Raw genomic sequence first — 24,576 nt, 5'->3', positions numbered from 1 at the left:
GGCAAGGGCGCATGGCCCCTCGGGTGGAGAGTGTGTGTAGGCATCCTTTAGGCTAGGTTCATGCCACTCAGAAGGGCCCCACTGCTCTAGGGGATATCCATACAGATTAAAGGATTATATATATAAAAAAAAAATTTGTTACACAAACCACCGTTCACCAAGCCACGTTGACGTTACCACGATGCCCTTGCCACACTACATGCAGAGGTCACAACGTGTTGAAGGCTTGGCAGCAGGTATGTGGTAAATGGTACACCCTCGGGGAGCAAAGGGAGTGCAGCACTCGGAATGGTTCTCCCACACCAAAAGGAGGACAATGGGTGAAAGGAGATGGAGACGCGTTGGGGGTGGCCTTGGTCTGCGGCAAGGCTCGTCGGCAGAGCAGAGGGCCATGTGATGTACCCCTCCAGAGTAGCAACTGAGACAGCTAAGATGGTGCACGAGAGCCTGGCAGAGGTGGGAGCTACCTTGGGCCAGCTCCTGCTGCACTCATCTCTGGGTTGTGCCAGCTAGCCATTTCCACCACTGGCTCATGTAGGCTGTGTGACAATACAATTTTACTAAAAAGCAGTTCAAAAGGAGGTGTTTGTGGGTATGCACAGTAAAAATACGCATTGGATCAAAGATGGGGTATAGGAAAGGTACCACTTTTATTTTAGATACCGGCAAGAAGTTGCAATTTGACAAGAGCCATTTACAAAAAGCACTTTTAAACCCAACCCCCACAAATGGTGTACATCATTAGCAGTTCTGAACAAGTAGCGTCAAGTCTAAACAAAGACAAAGGCATTAATAAATTGTGCTGTGGGGTCAACTCATGAAACAAATAGGGAACACTTGGGAGGCATTAAGGACCCAAAATGGATGGAAAGTGCTTGGGCTAGTCACAGCGAGACACTTTTGAATTTGTATTTCATGATCAACATTGCGTTTTGACACCACATGGTCTGCCCCAACAGGATTGTGTACATAATGTAAAGTGTTACATTTTATACAAAAGCTGTGTCTACCAATTGATTGCAAAATGGCTTAAAGATCGCATAGTACCAGGAAGCAAATTCCAGACCCTTCAAATTGTACAAGTGCAGAAAAGCTGTACGTGGCATTGAAATGTTTGTTGTGGTGTCTATTTAAGGGGTCGTCTTCTAGTGTACAGGTTTAGTAGAAGTAGATTCTGAAAGACAGGGAAGTGAAGAATGGTTAGGGAACAAATTAAAGGGACACCTGGGAACATGCAACTTGACTCGAATGTTGCACCTTTCATATCACGTGCAGTGACATTAGAATGCTAGGTATAAAAATTGCCCCCATAATTAACGAGATCTGACCAATTCTGCACAACAGGTATGAGCCCTAGGGTTTTGCTTGTATGGCTAAAACATTTTTAGTTCCACCTTTTGGAAGAAAACCCTTTACATTTTCACCATGGACGTCACTTGATCCAACTTCACTATGTCAGCGAGTGGTTGAGAAACAAGAGGGGCTCACAAAAACAGAGTTGTTCATGTCGATGCCACAAAGCGTTCATTCTACATCCAAATGCAGCCAGCATAAAGTACTCAAATATAATTGAATCATTCATGGCTAATTTAAGTGTTGTATGAAAACACCAGCACCTTAAGAAGTTTAAGAAGTTTATAGCAAACATTGATTGGAATAAACTGTAATGTAAGAGCACAATAAAAGGAACTTAAATTATATTTGAGATGAACACACCACTGCAAATGACACCAGCATCTTCAGCATGAACACAGTTGTGTTGCCCCCATGGCAGGTGAGGACAATTTCCTAAAGAGGACTCCAACCCATTGCATGTCACATCATCCAGCCAGATGGTGCCATTGCCCTGACCAAAGTAGGCATTTGATAGGGCAGAAAGAGCAGCTCCACAGCCGACCTTTCGGCAGACAACCTGGGCATCATTGATATTCCAGTAATCATCACAGACTGTGCCCCAGGACCCAGAATAGAGGACCTCCACTCTGCCTTGACATGCGCTTACTCCTCCAACCAGGCGAAAAGCCGATTCTGGAGAGAAAGCGATTGGACACTGTTAATAGTTATAGTACTAGCCTATAGGCCCGTCCAAGGACGAGTGTATTTTAGTTACTCGGAAATGACCCACTCGTGATTATTTATGAGGGGGGAGTGACAGACACGCGCGACGCAGACACTGGGCTCATAGTATTATATATAATCACACATGCTACCATCTGGAACCAAACTGTCATTGCAGGACGTATCAATTTTACATCAATTAAAAAGTCTAAACTCACCAATTGGTTGAGATGTTGGCTGCCTTGTAGTGGGTGATGAGCTTATTGGAGCTGTAACCAATAAAGTGAATGTTAAAATGGTGTTTTCCTTTATCTGAGATATGGACAGTGGAATTCATATATGTAGTGCTGTATTCAGTGGTTCTTTCGGTAAAGTCATGCATGTAGCAGTAAAATGTAAATACAAAAAAAATAAAGCACGACGTTTCTAATGCGACACAAGCGCTCAGGCAGACATGGGAAAAAAAAGACATCACACAGAACGGCAAACGCAGCAAGAAGATGGGAGACGCACTCTACAAACCTTAGAAACATGTGATGCAAACCAGTCGGCCAACAGTTGGACACTAATCTGGTTGACCACGCATTTCAAAAGACTGCTAAATTCTGTTCATTTTCTGGGCTGAACATATCAACGTAAGCAGAGGACAGGGACTCGTGAACAGACACGAGGTGCAAGGTAGCAGAGATACAGGGAGAGAGGTTTTTGACAACCAGAGTACCACCACACCAAGGGACATGCATGGAGAAGTACACAGAAAGCCGACCGGAGGAACAATGTACAGGGACTTATAAAGGATGTAGAGGTGGGGGAAGGGTGGCAAGAGAAGCACCAATGCAGGCAACATCGTGGGAAACAAACGGAGAAAGCACATGGGAAAACGAAAATTCCAACCACGGCAAATGGAAATGAAGCAAAATTACAATAAGGTGCAACCTTTTTATACTAGATGCATATTAGCACTTAAAGTTAAACTGAAGATATTTTGAGATGTACCCACCACTGCAAATGACACCAGCATCTTCAGCATGAACACAGTTGTGTTTCCCCCATGGCATGTGAGGACAATTTACTAGAGAGGCTTCGGATCCATTGCATGTCACATCATCCAGCCAGATGGTGCCATTGCCCTGACCAAAGAAGGCATTTGATGGGGCAGAAAGAGCAGCTCCACAGCCGACCTTTCGGCAGACAACCTGGGCATCATTGATGTTCCAGTAATCATCACAGACCGTGCCCCAGGAGCCATTATAGAGGACCTCCACTCTGCCTTGACATGGGCCTCCTCCTCCAACCAGGCAAATGGCTGTCTCTGTGGATTACAGAAGAAATGTACATTGAATAAATTGGCAAGTTTTATTATAACGCTATTGAGATCCTTGTCATTTTTTTCCCTAACGTTGATGATTTGAAAAGTCAACATTTTAAAAAAAGTTTGTGTATTAGATCACATCCATTTATAACAAACTTATTTTAAAGTATGCATTTGCATATCCATTTGACAAATTTTTACTCACCAGGGGGTTGAGTTGTTGGCCGCCTCGTAGTGGTTGATGTACTTGTTTGAGCTGTAACCAAGTCAGATTTTTCACTTTCCAAAAAATGGTATTTAATTGACCGACAAAAGTTAATATACTATATGAACATTTTGTAATGTATAAAATATGCAGCAAAACATTAGCATTTAATATTAGAATAATTACATTGGGAACTTTAAAAAAAAAACAATTGAGATGTACACACTGCTGCAAATGACGCTAGCATCTTCACTGTGGCTACAGTCATGCTGTCCCCATGGGCGATGAGAACATGGTCCCAGAAAGGATTCAGAACCGTTGCATCTGACATCATCCAGCCAGATGGTGCCATTGCCCTGACCAAAGTAGGCATTTGATGGGGCAGAAAGAGCAACTCCACAGCCGACCATGCGACAGACAACCTGGCCATCATTGATGTTCCAGTAATCATCACAGACCGTGCCCCAGGAGCCAGCATAGAGGACTTCCACCCTTCCTTGACATGGGCTTCCGCCGCCAACCAGGTGAATGGCCATCTCTGTGGATTAAATATATTTACATTAGTGGCAATGGGTCACTATGGCACCTAGTGCCAGCTCATGACAGAGGAACTGGGCGTGTAGTAAGTCCTCTGCCAGCAGGATACACAATGTCATGGAAATGGTCCCTAGGGGGAGCAAGGTTCCGGTGGCTGGCAGAGTGGCAGGCAGTCTTATTGGCTGGCAAGGGCATATGTGGGCCAAAGGCAATAAGGGACATGTTGTAGAGCCCAGGGGACCTTCTTGCGAGTTCCAGAAGGGGGCGTGGCCAAGGGCAGAGCAAGGCTGTGTGCTAGAATGGAACACGCTGTGTTATGCGTCTAGTGTCGTTGTGCTCGGAATCGTGGGTCAGGCAGTGCCGACCCGTTTATGTAGTTACCCCGTTGTGGTCGTAGAATGAACGTGCGTCTCAAGTGAATACACTACATATTGAATAAATTAGGAAGCTTTAATCACTTACCATCGAGAGATCCTCGTTTAGTACACCAACTTGACGATTTGAAAAGGGAACCTTTAATTAAAATGTGGTTGTACGTATTGTAGACACCCATTTACAAACTTTTCATTAAAAAAAAAAGTGTACGAATTTGCATCTCCAGTTTGACACGTATTCTCAATAGGGGGTCGAGTTGTTGGCCAATGTACTTGCTTGAGCTGTAACCCATTAAGATTGCTCATGTTTAAAAAGTGGTATTGAATTAAGGTATATACATATCATGAAAATTGTATTTCATGCAATAAGCAAATATGCTAATTGATCATAAAATAAAAATTGACATTATGAACATTTTTAAGATGTACCCACCACTGCAAATGACACCAGCATCTTCAGCATAAACACAGTTGTGTTGCCCCTGTAGTGTTTATAAAGACGAATAAACTTCTTACGAGGCACTGTTTATTGTAATTCCTTTCCCACACAGTCCTTAACACACAGGAGGGGTATACGGTCCCCTCACCCGATACCCTAAGGAGGTACAGCCTCCGGACTCAGCGCGACTTGCACGTCTACCGCTACCCTAGTCCAGAGTCCTCCGGCTGGGACCCAGGAGAAGCTGACCCACCACTGACCCGGTGGGTCCTGACCACTGGATACGCCGAGCCTTAGCCCTCAGAAGGGCTGGAAGGCTGGTCCAGGGGTCCAAGCTAGTCTTCAGCCCGGACTTTGGTCTGTGTAGGGAGAGAATTAGAGCTCTGCGCGGTCACCCTTCTTACACTCGTTTGTGGCCAGGTATAACCAATATCACATGGAACCGTCCGATTGGTTATCCCCAACTGTGGCTACGATCCACTTCACCTCATCTGACCAACCGTTATGTAAACTGAGGTAACGCTGCACTGCCCCCTTCATACCTGGTGGAAATGCAGGTTACTGAACAGTGTGTAGTTAACACCTCCATGACAGGTGAGGACGATGTCCTAAAGAAGACTCAGACCCATTGCATGTCACATCATCCAGCCAGATGGTGCCATTGCCCTGACCAAAGTAGGCATTTGATTGGGCAGAAAGAGCAGCTCCACAGCCGACCTTTCGGCAGACAACCTGGGCATCATTTATGTTCCAGCCATCACAGATCGTGCCACAGGACCCAGAATAGAGGACCTCCACTCTGCCTTGATATCCACCTACTCCTCCAACCAGGCGAAAAGCCGATTCTGGAGAGAAAGCGATTGGACACTTAGTTTATAGTACTAGCCTATAGGCTGTCCAAGGACGGGTGTATTGTAGTTAATCCGAAATATTTAAAGGAAAATGACCCACTCGTGATTATTTATGGAGGGGGGAGTGACACGACACACACGACGCAGACACTGGGCTCATAGTATTATATATAAATCACACATGCTACCATCTGGAACCAAACGTTCATTGCAGGACGTATCAATTTTATATCAATTAAAAAGTCTAAACTCACCAATTGGTTGAGATGTCGGGTGCCTTGTAGTGGGTGATGAGCTTGTTGGAGCTGGAACCAATAAAGTGAATCTTAAAATGGGTTTCCTTCATGGAGGTTTAGAAAATGCAATTCATACATACCTGTCATTGCAATATTACCTTTATATATGACGCATTTTAGCACTTAAAGCGTTAAACATATTTTGAGATGTACACACCACTGCAAATGACACCAGCATCTTCAGCATGAACACAGTTGTGTTGCCCCCATGGCAGGTGAGGACAATTTCCTAAAGAGGACTCAGACCCATTGCATGTCACATCATCCAGCCAGATGGTGCCATTGCCCTGACCAAAGTAGGCATTTGATGGGGCAGAAAGAGCAGCTCCACAGCCGACCTTTCGGCAGACAACCTGGGCATCATTGATGTTCCAGTAATCATCACAAACCGTGCCCCAGGACCCAGCATAGAGGACCTCCACTCTGCCTTGACATGGGCTTCCTCCTGCTCCAACCAGGCGAATGGCTGTCTCTGCGGATTAAAGAAATGTACACTGAATACATTGGCAAGCTTTACTATGCACTGTTGTGAGATGCTTATGTTTATTTTTTCCCTAACGTTGATGATTTGAAAAGTAAACCGTTTTTTTTTTAATGTGGTTGTTGTTATGCGTATTAGATAGAGCTCCATTTTACACGAACTTTTGATTTAAAAAAAGGTATGAATTTGCATATCCATTTATACTCACCAGGGGGTTGAGTTGTTGGCCGCCTCGTAGTGGTTGATGTACTTGTTTGAGCTGTAACCAATTAAGATCTTACTTTAAAAATGGTATTTAATTATCCGATAAAAGTCAATATACTATGCTCATTTTGTAATTTATCAAAACACAGCAAAACATTACCATTTAATATTAGAAAAATTACATTTGGAACTTTTATTAAAACATATTTTGAGATGTACACACCGCTGCAAACGACGCTAGCATCTTCCCTGTGGCTACAGTCATGCTGTCCCCATGGGCGATGAGAACATGGTCCCAGAAAGGATTCAGAACCATTGCATCTGACATCATCCAGCCAGATGGGGCCAATGCCCTGACCAAAGTAGGCATTTGATGGGGCAGAAAGAGCAGCTCCACAGCCAACCTTTCGGCAGACAACCTGGGCATCATTGATGTTCCAGTAATCATCACAGACCGTGCCCCAGGACCCAGAATAGAGGACCTCCACTCTGCCTTGACATGGGCCTCCTCCTCCAACAAGGCAAATCGCTGATTCTGGAGAGAAAGTGATTGTACAACGTTAAGAGGTTATTAGTGTCAGCCTATTCAAGGACAGGTGTATTGCAGTTAATCCGAAATAGTAAATCTAAAATAATGACCCACTCATGATTATTTATGAGGGGGGGGGGGGGGAAGCTCCATGTGGAGTGACATCACGCACGGGACAGACATTCTTGGCTCATTACAGTAGTAAACTGCCAGGGAGTACCTGGCACTGCCTGGGGGAAAAATTCTTACAAAACATAACAAAACATAACAAGTGGTAAGCTGTTGTGAAAGCCCGGCGTTACATTTGTCCATGAACAAAATTATAAAGAGGCTTGAAGTCCTGGAATCAGAAAGTAAGAACGTGGTGGGTAAATGGTAGATCTAAAAAAAGGTTTCTGAAAAGTGTCAGCCCCTCACCATCAAACAATATTTTTTACTCCCTCCCCCAGGTATATGGCTACACACAATAGTGAGTAGTGTCTAGTGACTCATAGTATCTACCGACAATGCAGCAGTATCTACTGACTGTACTATCAAGCAACTACAGTAGTAACTAACGCTACAGTAGTATCTATCGACAGTAGTATTAACCAACTATAGTAGTGGGTACTAGCTGTAGTAGCTATACTAACTATATTAGCAATGTAATGGTTGTAGTAGCAGCTGTATTAACATTGACGGCAGGAACTTAGAATCGTTGGTTCTTTTGGTAACGTCACAGAAAATAAGTGACTAAATACTAGAGAAAATATCATGAAAACAAAAACTGCTAATGTAGACTGTAGCCTGGTTCTTATCCTTAGTGAGCATACTGGCAGTCTATAATGGCTATTAAATGCTCACGGTTTAATAACCATTGCTACAGTCTACATCATAGAATGCCAGTACACACTCCGATTAAGAAACAGGCCAGTCTACATTAGGGTTTTGCGTTTCATTCCTTTTACCATTTTTAATAACTTTGTTTTACTATAATGTTTCTATCTACACGACTTTACCGAAAGAACCAATAATATAGTACTTAAGTGCCGTGGTGAGGCCTAGTCCCGTGCAGAGCCCTCGGCGTCGCCTAGATTTGCCCAGCCAGCCGAGGTGACACCTTGGCAGGCTGGGCCGCGTCCCCCGCCCCCACCATTCATCCACTCTACAATAATAGTATCCAAGCGCTATAACATTAGTATCTACCGACCCTATCATAGTAAGTTCAAACATTGGCGTGGAGGGGGGGGCATTACACTTTGAAGAATTTACTTCAGCGGTGTATTATTATTTTTACACCAACGAGAATTCCCCCCTCCGAACGCGTGCGCGTTGCTAGGGGCAACCACAGCCTGGATTTGTCACGCATGCGCAGACGCGTGCTTTTGCGCACGCAGAGCAGCGTTATATAATAAATAGCCACAAGGTGTTAATGCAACTACTTTAAAGTTGACCGATGCAAAAATCGATTAGCACTGGCTTACCACAGGGCTTACCACCCAGCAACTGGGTACTTTTTTGTATGTAAATGCCACGGTTTGCGAGCCAAATCCTTTGCATGTTTCATCCAGAGACAAGTGACGCTAATAGGCAAGATATAATCACACAGGCTACCATTTGGAACAAAACTGTCATTGCAGGACGTATCAATTTTACATCAATTAAAAAGTCTAAACTCACCAATTGGTTGAGATGTCGGCTGCCTTGTAGTGGGTGATGAGGTTGTTTGAGCTGTAACCAATAAAGTGAATGTTAGCGTTTTTCTTTATCCGAGGTCTAGACAGTGCACTATATAATAAATTGTCAATCTAATAAACGGTATTGGACGCATGAGCATGGCAAATTTAAATACATATTTTGAGATGTACACACCACTGCAAATGACACCAGCATCTTCACCATGACCACAGTTGTGTTGCCCCCATGGCAGGTGAGGACAATTTCCTAGAGAGGACTCCGACCCATTGCATCTGACATCATCCAGCCAGATGGTGCCATTGCCCCGACCAAAGTAGGCATTTGATGGCGCAGAAAGAGCAGCTCCACAGCCGACCATGCGACAGACAACCTGGGCATCATTGATGTTCCAGTAATCATCACAGACCGTGCCCCAGGAGCCAGCATAGAGGACCTCCACCCTGCCTTGACATGGGCCTCCTCCTCCAACCAGGCGAATTGCTGATTCGAGGAGAAAGTGGTAAATGCATTAGAATTGCCACCTCACACTCATGAAGAATGTTCATATACTTGATCAAAAACGTTGTCATCATTTGGTTCTCATAAGTATTTAATATACAAATACAGGAAATCCTTGCCCATCGCGGTTTTATCAAAATGCGCATTTCAGCTAGACAGTTTACCCAATGGAGGTATGTTTTTCGGACCACAGTGGTGGTGTTTCATCTACTCATCTTCATGTTGACTAGTAGTACTGTGGGAGTGATGCATCTGTTTTAAGGTGTGAATGAGACTGATAACGATTTACTTACAATTGTGATTTGTGTAATAATGTAACACGCATAAAATGGCACATTGCAAATGTTCACAATTGCATCTAGCTGCCTTTTCATAGAAAACGTTAGTCATTCAGACACCTCGGTGGTGAATCATGAACGTTCAAGTGAAAATGTTAGTGGCGATCTTTGGGCTGCGAGTGGGAATCGTAATGAAGACAGGTTTTGTTTTGAAGTGAGATTGGAAAAAGGTGGTATCCACACAAGACTCGGCATCTTTTAGAATAATGTCAAGGGTGGAAATAGGACTTAGTTAAAAAACGAGGGGTTGGTCATTTTGAACTCGGTAAAAAAAAAATTCGCACAAGGTATATTGTCGAACACTGTTTTGACCAACACGCAACTCTCAACGAGTTCTGACTGTACATTGCCATGAATCATTAAGCCATCTATTCTTTTCAGTCTTGTTTTACTTTTCGTTTTTGATCGTGTAAATGTAAATGTGGTCAGACCATCAATGTGTCATCCAATTTCTAAAGTCAGAGGGTTTTAGGGTGTAGAAAAATATATTATTCTACTAAAAATAGATATTTCTATTATTTTGCTACCTACGTGACGTTACCAAAAGAACCATAGAGTATGGATTTCTGCAGTCACGAAAGCGTCAAATCAAGCTTGGTTTTAGTGTGCTTGCATCAATGTCTTCCATGTATAGATGCACAACCGCAGGAGATGGAGTCCATTGCTGCTCCTTCTAGTTATAAAACCCACCTTTCCACAAGAATTAAGCATTTTTTAGATAGCGCTCAGCTTGTCGTGCAATATCTTTGGATAAACCTGTATTAGTTAGAGTAATTTAATATACTCCACTGGAATCCTCGTGACCAGAGAAGTCACGTTAAAAAAAAAAAAAACTCTAGAACAGGGTTAAGCTTAAATTTGTAAACTATATTTACAAGATGTTCTTCATTCATCAAAAACTGAGGTTCTGCCGATGTGGGGCTGTATGTTACGTATTGTGCTAATTTGTATTTGGCAGAACCTATTCTACTCACGATCTGTATAAATAAAGACCTTAATATGTACATCTCAAAAACCTCCAGGGTACTTTCTTAGGCAAGGTAAAAAAAAAGCTGAAATTTGCTATATTAGATAGCTTCTATGACAAAACAGGAAAACTCTGCATAGCCGATATTTTTTTAAGACCCCCAAATCTTGATTTTATTTCGCCCCATAAACATGTTCGTGCACGTCATTCAGAAACTGTTAAAAATGGCGAACTTATTCGTTTCACAAAGCGTTAAATGGCAAATAAAATTAGAGAACCATTGTTAATCTTTTATCGTTTGGAGATTTAGGATTAAAACCAATGTGAATTAACAAAAATATGCATTAGGATGGTCATGGCTGAATAATTTGAGAACGGTAAAAGATAGGAGCTTACCCTCAGGAGAATTAAGTTACTACATGTTGTTCCAATGGGTATATCTTTAAAAATAATAAGTTGAATCAAGGCGTAAATTATTTCTTTCATTATGGAAAAACAGAGCAGTTGTTAGCGTCTGATCGTAGCTAAAGTGTAAAAAAGCAAATCGGATTATTTAAAACTTTTGCCTGGCAAAGTCAGCCTTTATGAACTAGTGGGTCTTAATTGGACATCAGGCTTGTGTCTTTGGCAAACAGTAAAGTCTTGGTGGTTGACGCCTAAGGTTTGATCAGGAATTGCTCTTCCTTGGGAACTAATGACTTGCAAATGATCGCTGTAGTCTTAAGTTCCAAGGCATTGGTTAGGTCTCGTTTGATTTCATCCAGTAAATATGTTTTTATTATCATAATCCTCACGAAGCACCACAACAGTTGATCGGCCCTTATCAGCAGCAAGAACTTGGATATCTACGTTTGCTTTTAATTCTCTTCAGGCTTTTTGCCTTATGGGGAGTGTAATATTTGTTTTTGGAAATGTACCGGTCGTAATTATTTTGGCAATCTCATGGTAGGTCATCTCAGCTTGATTATGTGGGAGATGTCTACCTACCGATTCCACTTCAGTAATCATCTCATTGACAGGAATTGTACGTGGGGCAACAGTAAAATTAAGACCTTTACATAGGACTAATGTTATATCGTGCATTAATTAAATGTTAACCGGTTTATGAAGTGAATTTTTTTAGTTGAGTTGTTATAGCAAATGCTATGTTGATTAGATGGGGCTAATGATCAACATGCGACAAATAACAAATAAATACGTCCAAAAACAACTGTGGCAAAAACACGCATGCCAACATGGGCACTCAACTGATTTTAATAATGTTGAGCAAAACTGATTACAAACAGCCAACACTAAATCAGAGAAACTATTGAAATGAGAAAAACATTTTAACCGTTTTGATAGATATTGTTTTAGTGCTGCTTAGAAGCATATTTACAAGTAATGCTCTGTTTAATTGCATGCCTTTACAGGTCACCATACGCCGGTGGTGCTTAACTGCAAGCAGCCAACAGGTGTTGCGATTTTTTTTGCACCAAAAACGGCCAAATGTGCGTGCATGGTGCACATGTGCAACACGCACGCAAAATATGGCGGTCAACTATGGATAACCCAACCAATAGAGAGCTATTGTAATTTATACGAATATATTAACTCGCCACCCCTTAAATTTTGATTTAAAGCTTTCGTGACTGCAGTAATTCATATTCTTAGTTTTTTTCGGTAAAGTCACGTTGAAGAGAAACAACAAAATAACAAAATATATATAAAACAATAAAAAATTCTCACGACGTTTCGACCACAACTCAAACGGTCATCTTCAGGTGTGTTGGTTTGCATAAATTTATTTTTAAACTCTGTATCATAGAGCCCAATGCATATCCGACCAGGAACACATAAGCAGTGAACTCAAGCACGTACACCAAGCTCTTAGGGCTAATGGTTACTCCGACTATACAATCCGCAAAGCTATCACTCAAACCATGAAGAAGAACCCTCTTGAGGAGCCTTTCAAAACCATCACTTTACCCTACATTGCTGGGATCACAAAAAAGATCTCCAAAATCTTGAATAAACACAAGATCCAGGTCCGTTTCAACACATTACATAAAATCCGTGATCTGGTTCCGTCTGTAAAAGATGTGATTCCGGACATACAATACCCTGGTGTCTACAAACTAAGTTGCCTCTGTGGTAGTAGTTACATTGGAGAAACCAAACGCCATGTCTCGGACCGCATTCGTGAACATAAAGCAGACCTTAAACACGGTAGGACCAACACCTCGGCCGTAGCAGATCATTGTTCTAATTCAGTAGGCTCACATGCCATTGACTTTTCCAAGACGGAGGTTCTTTGTAAGCCATCTGGCTTCCATGAGAGATTCGTTCATGAGGCTATCCACATATACAAGCACAGAGACAATTTCAACCGAGAAGATGGATTCTATCTTAGCAATCATTGGAAAGATTTGATAAACCATTTCAGTTCTTAATTGATTGTTCACGCTTACAGTGGCTTTCAGACAGCATACATTATAAAAAATTTCGTCTCCCCCTCCTCTTTAAAAAAAAATAGATGCACTAGTCCTGGGCAAACTGCCAAATCGCTGCGCGTGACGCCAACGTTTTTTATAAATAAATAAATGCGCCGTTTAAAAATAAATTTATGCAAACCAACACACCTGAAGATGACCGTTTGAGTTATGGTCGAAACGTCGTGAGAATTTTTTTATTGTTTTATATATATTGTTATTTTGTTGTATTGCCACCCCTTCTCTTCGCACTTAATTGGCTCACAAGTGACACCACATGTATTCTTCCGTTTAGGACCGAAACAAGATTTCTCCACAACGCTGGCTATCGCGTGATGAGGCTGGTTGTAATTATCAACTAAACTTTGTATTCAAAATGGTAAATGTGGGTTTACTATGCAATACCGTTTTGCTGAGCTAGTAACAAATCGTTTTGTTTGCATAACAAACCTTACGAATTCGTTGTCAGGTGGTGGGTTTAACAAAGCATTTATATTTACATCGACTTAAAGCTTTTGTGACTGCGTGAATTCATAGTCTTTGGGTCTTTCGGTAAAGTCACGTAGATAGCATAAAAAGTATATTTACGCGATCTAACCAGAAAATATGTATACTTTCAGGAGGTATAGAGTTGTTTAGTCATATTTGAGCAAGGGTCACGCAAGGACATCTTGAACAAATAATGAATCAACGACAGCTGGTGCATAGCCAGGCGCAGGAAAGCACGGGATTGGTTGAAGACTTAAAATAAAAAGGATATTTTGTGGGAAATAGAAAATAGCGAGGGGGAGAGCGAGGTGGCGAAGGAGACCAATGGACATGATTGGTGGAAGAGATGGAGAAGATTAGAAGGACCTCCCGGAATTTTCCAGAAGGAACGAGGAGGTTGTACAAAGTGTGACCAGTGCGTTTTCGATGGGGCCTGAGGTGCCACAAGAGTATGCACTGTTGCATGGAACAATGGTGGCCGAGGACGACGCGTCTGGACAGCCTATAATATGCAACCGAGTAGTATATTGATAAAATCTGAATCTTTATGCATAGGTTTAAATTACATGCATATCCCTGCAAATTACAAGCGTCTTGTATGCATGCATGTTGAACTTTTTGCACCGTACGTAGCCAACCGTGCGAATTGGAGGGGCGGGGGAAGGAAAACAAACATCTGTTACAAGTTTTTAATCTGTTGTCCAAGTGCATGTCAAAATCTGAGCCGAGCATGGATCTAAGGATAAAAACAAAGTTTTATTGCATTGCTGCAATGTGGTGGATTCCTTGTACATTGTTTTAGGATTTCTTTATTTGAATCAGAGGCATTGATTTGTGATACCTTGTCCCGTGAAATCGAACGTCATTACGAGTGCTATATAGCGCGTGAATTGCACATTCTTTCAGAGTTGTGGGATTGTATTATCATACCTTGCTGAGCTGCCACAGCCTGGATCGTGAGGACGAAGACCACAACGACAGACCACATGGTGTCCTGGTTTTACTCGCACCTTGGTTTAAACAACAAAGACAAAGACCCCCAGTAAAGCCTTCAACACTGTTACATCACCACATTCTTCTCCGACGGTCCGATGTTTATTCACCCAATCAGGTCCTCATTTGAGGCAGTCGATCGAGGCAAGCCCAGAACCGGATCAGATATCAGTCACTGATATGAATGTGTGTATCTTGTAGATAGAAATGCACAATTATTATTTTAGTTGAGACGTACGTAAAAAAGTCAACATTCAACAAAATAGCATTTAATAGAGCCAATGATAATGGGATTCAAACTGCCATGTTTGGGTGTCACGAAGCCAGGAAACTGGAAACCACTTGGGCAATCTAGGTGTTGATTTAATGGCAAGATATACGATTGTTGAAAAAAAATGCACACTTTTTGGATGTCGACATCTCAGAACAAACTATAAATGATTCAATGTTGATGCCAAATTATTTGTTCGCGGTTCGAGCCTTAGTCGGGTAGATTACCCGACACTGCATTGAAAAGCATACATATATCCTATTCACCATTCTCGCTTAATTTGTATGTACAATGAACACCGATGATTGAATTAATGAAATGCTTCAATTTTTTAATTTGGAATAGTGCTTTGTGGATTGCATTAAATTGTATACCGTTTACTTTCGTAATGTATTTGTACTGCACAGGTTGACAATGTGTTAACAAAGAGGCTACCGAGAAGGCAAGTCAGACTTTTAGGTCTCTACATTCACGGACATTGCAAGTTGATATCCGAGAGAGAAAATATGTGCAATCACTCAAGGTAAAAGTGATAGAAATACAAAGGAGGTGACAATCAACTTAACATTTAATGGTCAAATATTCATTAAATTTCGTACACAAATACTGTAACAAAAATTTAGTTGAGATACAAAATGTTAACAAATGTATCGTATACAATCAGATGAGTATTGTAAATTATCATTGAAAATGTAGGCTTGTTTAAATAGTGAATGTTGTGCGCAATGATTTTGTACACACATCTTTGTTGAGCAAGTATAAATTTATGAAATGCCGTTCTACCTACAGTAATAAAAAAAACACCCTATGTGCAACTAAATCGGTGGAAAATGATAAATATCTAGAGTACACAAAAAAATGCTTGGGACACTTTTTTTGCATGCATTTGTTAACTCCTATTATGTACTCTATTAAGCTCAATGAGATTTCACCTGGTTTCACACTTTATGCGGTATCCATGCAGCATGCTTATATAGCATGTAAGAAAGTATGCATGGTGCCAACAAAACAGCATGGCAAGCCATGATACATCTTGTTTTGTGATATGCACATCAATAGTAAAGAAACTTGCCAAGTGATCCACAGTATGACGACTCGACAGCACTTAGAATTGTTATAACGACTACGTATGTAATAAGAAAAGAAATAAAACACATTATCTTAATTAGGCGATTACTCGTTAAAATACAATCATTAATTGGATGCAATCAAATCTGCCTCCTGAATGGCTTAAAGAACAGTGCATGCCAAGCTATAGTCAGCACTTGCAGTCATGGCATTGAAACAGCGATGTAATAATCATTTAGAAAAGACTGTTCATTGAAAGATAGGTTTTCCCTTTTTTGTTTTCTGGCAACAAAAACGGTACTGGTTCTTTCGCTAGCAAAACCAGTATTAAGATGTTAAAACACCAAACTGAAAACTCTTACCAGGAATCATGTCTGCAAAACCACAATGTTCGTGGTCAGAATGGTTTCAGTTTGGTGTTTCAACATCTTAACACCGGTGTTGGTGCAAAAAAAAAAAAAGGGCCGAGCTATTATCATATTTTGGTACTGCCAAAGGAGGCCCCATGATGAACTTTGAATTATTATACTTCACCATGGACAAAAATCACGTACTATATGCTCGATACACATAGTACTGAGTGCCTGATTGCAGCTAGCGTGTGTGAAGATTGTTTTATTTTATGGCCATATGAAAAACGCTCACCGGACGACGTAGTGTCGAAAGAGCATCAGCTACGTCGGATGCTCTGGCTGCGCCTCTCACCTGCCGTGTTTATATAGACGAATCACAGAGCCCGGCCTTTCTGCATGTACGTCACCTGACTTTGCATCGGCGACGAGTGATATCTAAACCGGTCCTTGGCTCCCTCGCCCCATTCTCCACCAATTATATTCTAGATGTATATAGCGCCCCGTGCATTTCCAAGAATGGGGCAGTATGGTCAAACTAACAATAAAACAAGTCTTCATCTCCGATGATAGTTCACATCACGGCAGCAGCCAGCAATGTTTGGGACCATGGCAGTTTCTATTACAATTTCTTTGAGAAGTCTCCTTGTTTTAACTTATTGTTACGTTTGCCCATTATTATATATACATATTGTAAAAAAATAAGCCAGATACCATTTAACAAATATTAAATAATTCACCGTGTGGGTAGAAAAGCATATTGATTTTAGTTATTTGTGCGAAGTTACAAAAAAATCCACATTGGACAAAATAGGAAATGGGATTTACACCATTTGGTGATTTGTGGCGACAAATAGGATTACTGAAAATTGCACTTCTTAGATAGACATATCAGAACAAAGTATTGTTAATCGATACCAAATGATGTATTAGTCGCTCCACCTTGTCAGGTACATGAGCTTAAACAGAATTCAAAAGCAAAGATATCCAATTCAACATCCTCGCTTAATTTCCATGTACGGTAAAATGAAAAGATTGAATTTACGTTTACTGTACAGGTTGAGCATTTGTTTTCAAAGAAGCCGTTTAATTTCATACATAGTAAATATTTAGGCTTTTATGCCTCTACGTCCACGAGAAAGTGTTATCCGAGAGAGAAAATGAGTAATCACTTAAGGTAAAGGCGATGGAACTACAAGAGGTAACAAGGTCTTTGAAATTAAAATGGTCACTCATTTAATTGCGTAAACAAAACTTAGCAAAAATAAAGTCGAGTCACCAGCCGTGGCGAGTCTTTAAGTCTTTGTTAAAGTACAAATGTAGGGAATGCCCTTCCAGTGTGTAATAATATCTCCGATGCACTTTTAACGCAAAACAAGTGGACATAAGTTACTTTATTACGTGCTATATTAAGTCAAGGAGCTATCACCTTGTTTACTGTACGATATATATGCAGCATGATTATACAGCCCAATAGGGTGCACGCATGGTGCCAACAAAACAGCATAGCAAGCCGCGATACAAAACGTATTTCGTGACACACATGTTAAACGTTATAGACTTCAAACTAGTCGAATGATAGACATTGCCACATTCCACCCACCACAAGGTCAATGTCAAAATAAATGACCGCAAACGGCTTCCTTTTGTTAAGCGGAAGCCTTGCGACTCTTACCTACCCCAAGACCAGCACCCTGACACCACCGCCTTTCTTTCCACCAACTAATGGTGACTGACAACGGAGCCTGTTCTCTTATAGGGGTTTTTTGTCGACCTCGTTATACGGAAATTGGCCTCTAAGCGGGTGACCTGCGAGCGACTCGTGCAAGTCTCGCGCGTGCAATTAGTCCTCCAGAGAAGAAGCACGCGTTCTGATTGCGGTTGCTTCATCTGCATTGTCTTCATTGCATAGGCGTGAAAGCTTTGTTCTACATCAATCAACGACTGTAATTCCTCATGAGCCAGAATGTATCGCGTGGTCTGATTCTATTTCATGAACGTTTATTACATGGACATGCATGCTTTGTTCTAAAAAATAAAATAAATACTACAGAAATTTCGTCCAGATGTAATCCTAAAATAAGCACGTGGTCTGAAATACGTTTAATGTTTATAATAACAGAGATAATGTCTTTAGAATAGGTTCTTTCAGCCGTAATAAGGACGTGGCCTGACCTATTTTATGGTGGTTGGTGTAGAATTATAATCTTCTTCCTTAAAAGTCCGACATACAGACGTATTCACTCACGTTGCAGTTACACTTTATTTCAGCTCGTGGCATCCACGGCACGTGATCTTGGGGGCCGTCCATAAATGACGTCACGCGATTTTGGACGATTTTTGACCCTCCCCCCTTCCTCACGGCGTCACAAAAAGTCAGACCCCTCCTCAAATATGACGTCACAAAGCTCTGCCCCCCCCCCAAAAAAAATATATAAAATATGCTTCAATTAAACTATTGTCATTGTAGTGCGTATTTAATGTGGCGCTGCACTCTGGTGTTGTAGGAGAAACAATTCTTAAAAAGTATATTTAATTAAGTAGAACGTGTTGTCTATATAAATTTAAAGTTGCGCATTTTGCTGTGACGTCAGATTTCTCAACCCCCTCCCCCCTCGTCACACATCGTCACAAATGTCTGACCCCCCCCCCCCCCCCCTAGGTGCGTGACGTCATTTATGGACGGCCTCTTGTAGCACAGTTTGGTGCAATGTCAACTTCTCTCCCTACCCTTTGGTTCTTTCGGTAAAGTCACGTAGGTATAAAATATAAAATAAATTAAATCACGACGTTTCGATTGCAACACAAGCAATCATCATCAGGTGTGAAAACTACAGCACTCGTTTACCACCATACCTCCTCCTACACTGCTTTACCATGATACCCCTGAGTGGTTCTTCAGCGTCTCAGCCGTGCTCATCATGCACGACTGTCGACAGAGGGCAGCCTTTCAAGCACAGCAGCGCACATTACCATTCTGGGCACCACAAACTATTCAGAAGTTTAAATCAATGTTTAATCTGTTTGTATATTTTGGTTGATTACGTGAAGCTTGGCTTTGATTCACCATGCTGTATTAATCTTTCAATAATACAATTGAAAAAAAGGATTTGTCAACAGCAGATTTTGGAGGGGGGAGTGGGGGTAGAATTGGAATTGATATTCAAATCGATGTCGTCAATTTCTTAAAGAGTAACAGAATGCACAAATACGATTGGAATCAGTCTGTCCTCGGTGAATTAGTTATTGCAACCACGGCCCGACCTATGGCCATAATAATCTGAATCGACGACTTGTTCATTCAAAAGATCGTCACCAATCTTGATTTGAAGCTTTCGTGGCTGCAGGAATCCATACTCATCAGGCGGAAGAAATAACCTCTTTGCTTGCGTTGAGATCGAAACGTCGTGATCTATTATTTTTTCTACCTACGTGACTTTACCGAAAGAACCAAAGAGTATATGGATCGTCATTAGTGGACCAATGGTGCCCCACGTGAGCGCGTGACTTGGGACTTCATTCATAAATTTCCTGGCGATATGCGTTTCATTGTAGGTTGTGTTCATGTTTAGGCCCATATATGTGGAGTAGCCGTCGATCAAGCATTGTCTGTTGCGGAGTTATTGATGCAGTGTTACATCGGATTGAAGGACTGACCGGTGTGTGTAAGGTTCGCGTCAGGACACTTACTGGATTGATATCAGGAATATTACATTGTTTATTAATCAGGCATTTTATATTATAAGAAAAAGATTAACATGTAATTTGTTTTAAATGTACCGCGTGTTTTGTTTAAGGGATCTATGTGTGAGGTTTATTGATTTTTTTTATCGCCTTGCGTTTCATGTTGATATTTAGGTCCACGTGTTTTAGGTTTAATTGTGACTACAGTATATAGTAGACCGTTTCGTGTTTAACTGTGTTGCGAAATACACTGCCAGCGTTTATTGTCAGACTGAACTTGGTTATCTTAATCTGACGTTTATCGATGGCACGTCTCTTATACGGGTCAGGAAATACGATCATTACGACAGCATTGCTGCGCTCCATACAAACACATTTTGCTTAGTTTGCGTCGTTTTTAAATTCAGATCTCCCCTTGAATTGGAGACCTACTCTTAACGGGCTATCATTACCCGGTCATAAATAAAAGCGATTGTTTTTGCATTATTGTTCTGCATTTACTGGCCATTCCCTTGTCCCGGGTACAATACTTAATTGGGGCAAGGCACAGCAATCGCTGCCCTCTACCGGGACAACTTTGGCAGGGCCCTCGAGACTACCGTGACTCACATGCTGAGTCAATACACCTGTTTTAATAGTGGTGACAACGAATCGTGCTCCATTGAGCCGATTTGAGGCCAATTTGGCGCCCATTTGTATAGTTTGCAGGGTTTTTTTTTTAATATGTTCGTCCAGGTCTCCGTTTTTAAAACTATCAATCGTGTGTCTCGATGAATCCTGAATTCAAGGTACTCTGCTGTCAACGTTTATCTGTCCCAATGCTTTTTTTCAACCCATTCTTAAACGAGTTTCAACCCGACCATTTTGTTTTAAAGTTGAATTTCATTATTGAAAGGAATAATTGACAGGCCGTTTTTGATCCCTCTGCTGCAGGGGTCGGGAACCTTTTTGACTAAGAGAGCCATGAAAGCAAAAAATTTGGAAATTTATTTCAGTGAGAGCCATATAATATATTTTAAAAGTGAATTCAACTAAATGTCAGTATAATAAGCCTCTGAATTTATTCTTTTAAATAATGTTGTTATAACACTCACCATTAATGCGACTTCTGGTGCTGCATGGATTTGCTGATGTCTTTGTAGTCGGGTTGGTACTTGGTGAGGTTAAGCTTCATGCAAGCGTTGAGGCTTTCATCCGTTAAACGTGATCGTAGGTTGGACTTGATGTTTTTAAGATGTGAGAATGACTGCTCACATGCATACGTAGATCCAAACATGGTCAATACAGCAATACTCACACGCTGCAGTGTGTGGTATGTGACAGGAAGCGCGTTCCAAGTTTTGAGAATCAGCTGGTCTTCGGGTTGGAGTTTTTTTCATTTCTGTCCACATGTGCTTGCTCGCCAACTCCGCTTTCTGTCGTGTGATTCTTTCCAAATCTTCATTCAGTGACTTGAACTTATTCACCCACATGTCTGAGGCCTTCAGGTCAGCCACTTCTGCTTCAAAATCTCTGACGGAGACACCAGGGATGTAATTCAGGTCGGCTGTGTTCAGTGAACACTCGTTTGGATGGGTAATGAACTTAAAAAGACGAGTGTGCTCACGAAATTCTCCAAAGCGTGCTTTGAAGGACTGTAGGAGACTGGATGTGCAGCCAGCTAGCTGGTGGAGATCAAGGTTTTGAATGGGCTCACTTGCTGTGCATGCATCTTTAAATTGGCTCAGTTTTTCAAAATGTAGTAAACGACCTGTTTCAAGATCCGTGATGAAAAGCTCCAGGTTGTTTTCAAAAGCAAATACAGCTTGTTGAAGGGATAACACTGTATTTCCAATGCCTTGCATTTTCACGTTGAGCTGGTTCAGATGTTCAGTCAGATCTACGAGATAGTAAAACTTGAGGAGCCACTTGGTGTCGGCTAGCTCAGGATGCCCGACGCCTTTCATTTCAAGGAAAGTCCGGATTTCGTTCAGGCAAGCCGCAAAACGGCTAAGCACCTTCCCTCTTGACAACCAACGCACATTGCTGTGCAAAAGCAGACCAGGATAGTTATTTACAACTTCATCCAGCAGTGTTTTAAACTGGCGATCATTTAAGGCTCGGGCAACAATAAAGTTGATCACACGAATGACCAGCGACATCACTTCGCCAAACTGCCTGTCACACATCTGAGCACAAAGTGCCTCCTGGTGTATAATGCAATGGAAACTTAGGATGGGTCTATTTTCATGTTCACGGAGAAGCGCCACAAATGCTTTGTTTTTCCCCACCATACACGGAGCACCATCAGTACACACTGAGAGAAGTTTATCCATAGGTAGACTTTTTTCTTGAGCAAACTCCATGAAAGACTTGAATAAATCCTCACCTCTTGTGGACCCTTTTAATGGCAGAACAGCAAGACTTTCTTCGCGCAGTGTGTCACCAACAGCATATCTTGCAATCACGCTGAACTGCGACAAATGGCTCACGTCTGTTGACTCATCCAAAGCCAGAGAAAAGAACGGCGCTGCATTTATGTCCTTCACTTGCGTTTCCTCCACTTTGTTTGCCATCACGATGGTACGATCATGAACAGTTCTTGCCGACAGAGGCATGTCTTGTATCCGTTTGATTATCTTGTCTTTATATTCTTAGTTTTTTCCGGTAAAGTCACGTTGAAGAGAAACAACAAAATATATATAAAACAATAAAAAATTCTCACGACGTTTCGACCATAACTCAAACGGTCATCATCAGGTGTGTCGGTTTGATGATGACCGTTTGAGTTATGGTCGAAACGTCGTGAGAATTTTTTATTGTTTTATATATATTTTGTTGTTTCTCTTCAACGTGACTTTACCGAAAAAACTAAGAATATGAATTACTGCAGTCACGAAAGCTTTAAATCAAAATTTTATCTTGTCTTTGTTCGGAAGATCATCAAAAAGTTCATTGGCTACATCCAGCATGAACGTTTTAGCATACTCGCCATCTGTGAATGGTTTTCTGTTCCTCACTATTGCTAAAGAACCAGCAAAGCTAGCCGAATTATAGTCACCTTGCCGGGTCCATACGCGGAGTTGCTGCTGGCTAGCTTGCACCCTGCTCAGAAGCTCTTGGCACGCTTTCTTTCTGCTGTCTCCCGCAGGGTATTTTGATGCAAAGGTAGCGTGGCGCGTGTCGAAGTGCCGCTTTACATTCGACCGTTTCAACGATGTAATTTTGTCATTGCAAATTAGACACACCGCAGAACCCGCTCTCTCCACAAAGGCGAATTCTTCGGTCCATTCGTCCTGAAATGTACGATACTCGTCGTCTTTTTTTCTTTTCGCCATCTTCTTCGTCGAAGGGTTAGCTTTGAGCTAATGACCGAGCAGACGCAGTCTCAGACTGATTCAAAAGGGGGCGTTTACCTGTTTTACCCAGCAACGGCAAACGTAGGCCAGTATCATCCAATTAAAATAATGGACAATTGCTCCTGCAGCCCTGAACAGGACATGCGCAGTGAAAAATCGATGGATGGATTAAAACAAGTGAGAATATTTTGTTTTATCTGCGAGCCATATGCAATCATCAAAAGAGCCACATCTGGCTCGCGAGCCATAGGTTCCCGACCCCTGCTCTGCTGGATGAAGGCTTCCACTTGCCATGTCCGTCATGGGGGTGTTGTTCAACCACGCTAAGTCGGCCCACAACTGTTTAGCCACCACTCGGATCACTGGGTCTACATAGCACTCGGTGCTAACCCGCTCACAGGGTTTCCCCAACCTCCATCCAGTCTTTGGCGACCCGCCGTTGAAATGCAAATGGCATTTCGTTCCACGCTGCACGCACCCGATGATCACTAAACACGTCTCATCGTTAATCGGATGCGACGATCTCCAGATCTGAGCTGTTCACAACCTCAGCATGACACCGCTCGATGTAATCTCCAGCGAAACGTTGACTAGTTTAAATACTGTGAGATGTACTCTCCTACAAACACCTGCGGCGCTGAAGCAGTGATACAAGTTCCACGTTTGATTCACGGGACACTTTTATTAATTGGCTGCGCCGGGTGGATGAGGGTTTACGACACAGCAGGTTGACACGACGGAACACCAAACGGAACCGATTGCGAATCGTAATGTTGGTCGTGACAGCCTCCGTATAAAATTGGTCACATCTACGACTGCTACTACCATATTGGCATACCTGTCAACACATGCGGTTTACCCGTATTCTTGTCCAGGGAAATTTAGTTTTCAGGTCCATACGGCGTACAGCCGTTTCAATACGGGCAAAATAATGTTTTTGTGTTTCTCCCTTGTGATGGAACTTTGCAGGATGAACGTTGAGATTTATAAGGGTACTAGCTGTACTACCCGGCTTCGCCCGGGACTTGGATCCACCACGCCCGGCCGCCTTTGTCTCCCCAGTGGCGATGTTCACACACCACAGCAGTTACTCGTTTGAGGCTGAGTCGACCTAGGGGAGGCCCAGAAGCGGTTGAAATAATCGAC

At 41.9% G+C, this 24,576-nt stretch overlaps 1 protein-coding gene across 3 annotated transcripts; it reads right to left on the bottom strand.

The window, feature by feature from the left end:
• Nucleotides 1-631: 631 nt before the first annotated feature.
• On the bottom strand, nucleotides 632-18,194 carry LOC142924112 (scavenger receptor cysteine-rich domain-containing protein DMBT1-like). Of its 3 annotated transcripts, XM_076065669.1 has the most exons (14): nucleotides 18,088-18,194; nucleotides 14,657-14,736; nucleotides 9,138-9,443; nucleotides 8,946-8,996; nucleotides 6,981-7,292; nucleotides 6,762-6,812; nucleotides 6,230-6,544; nucleotides 6,031-6,081; nucleotides 3,802-4,113; nucleotides 3,576-3,626; nucleotides 3,059-3,370; nucleotides 2,277-2,327; nucleotides 1,717-2,028; nucleotides 632-1,174 (listed from the first exon to the last, which is right to left on the bottom strand). In XM_076065669.1, exons 2-14 carry the CDS (start codon nucleotides 14,712-14,714, stop codon nucleotides 1,146-1,148), a joined length of 2,211 nt encoding a protein of 736 aa, XP_075921784.1. In that variant the 5' UTR covers nucleotides 14,715-14,736; nucleotides 18,088-18,194; the 3' UTR covers nucleotides 632-1,145. The 3 variants fall into 3 exon arrangements, with proteins under 3 accessions (XP_075921784.1, XP_075921785.1, XP_075921786.1); XM_076065670.1 differs by lacking the exon at nucleotides 1,717-2,028; XM_076065671.1 differs by lacking the exons at nucleotides 632-1,174; nucleotides 1,717-2,028; nucleotides 2,277-2,327 and having other exon boundaries at nucleotides 3,065-3,370; nucleotides 4,034-4,113.
• Nucleotides 18,195-24,576: the final 6,382 nt, after the last annotated feature.

The sequence above is a fragment of the Petromyzon marinus genome, chromosome 8 (assembly GCF_048934315.1).
Source record: "Petromyzon marinus isolate PM22_M1 ecotype Great Lakes invasive population chromosome 8, UKy_Petmar_22M1.pri1.0, whole genome shotgun sequence".
Classification (NCBI taxonomy): Eukaryota; Metazoa; Chordata; class Hyperoartia; order Petromyzontiformes; family Petromyzontidae; genus Petromyzon; species Petromyzon marinus.
The sequence above is the reverse complement of the archived record's forward strand: the minus strand, read 5'-3'. Positions and strand labels throughout refer to the sequence as shown.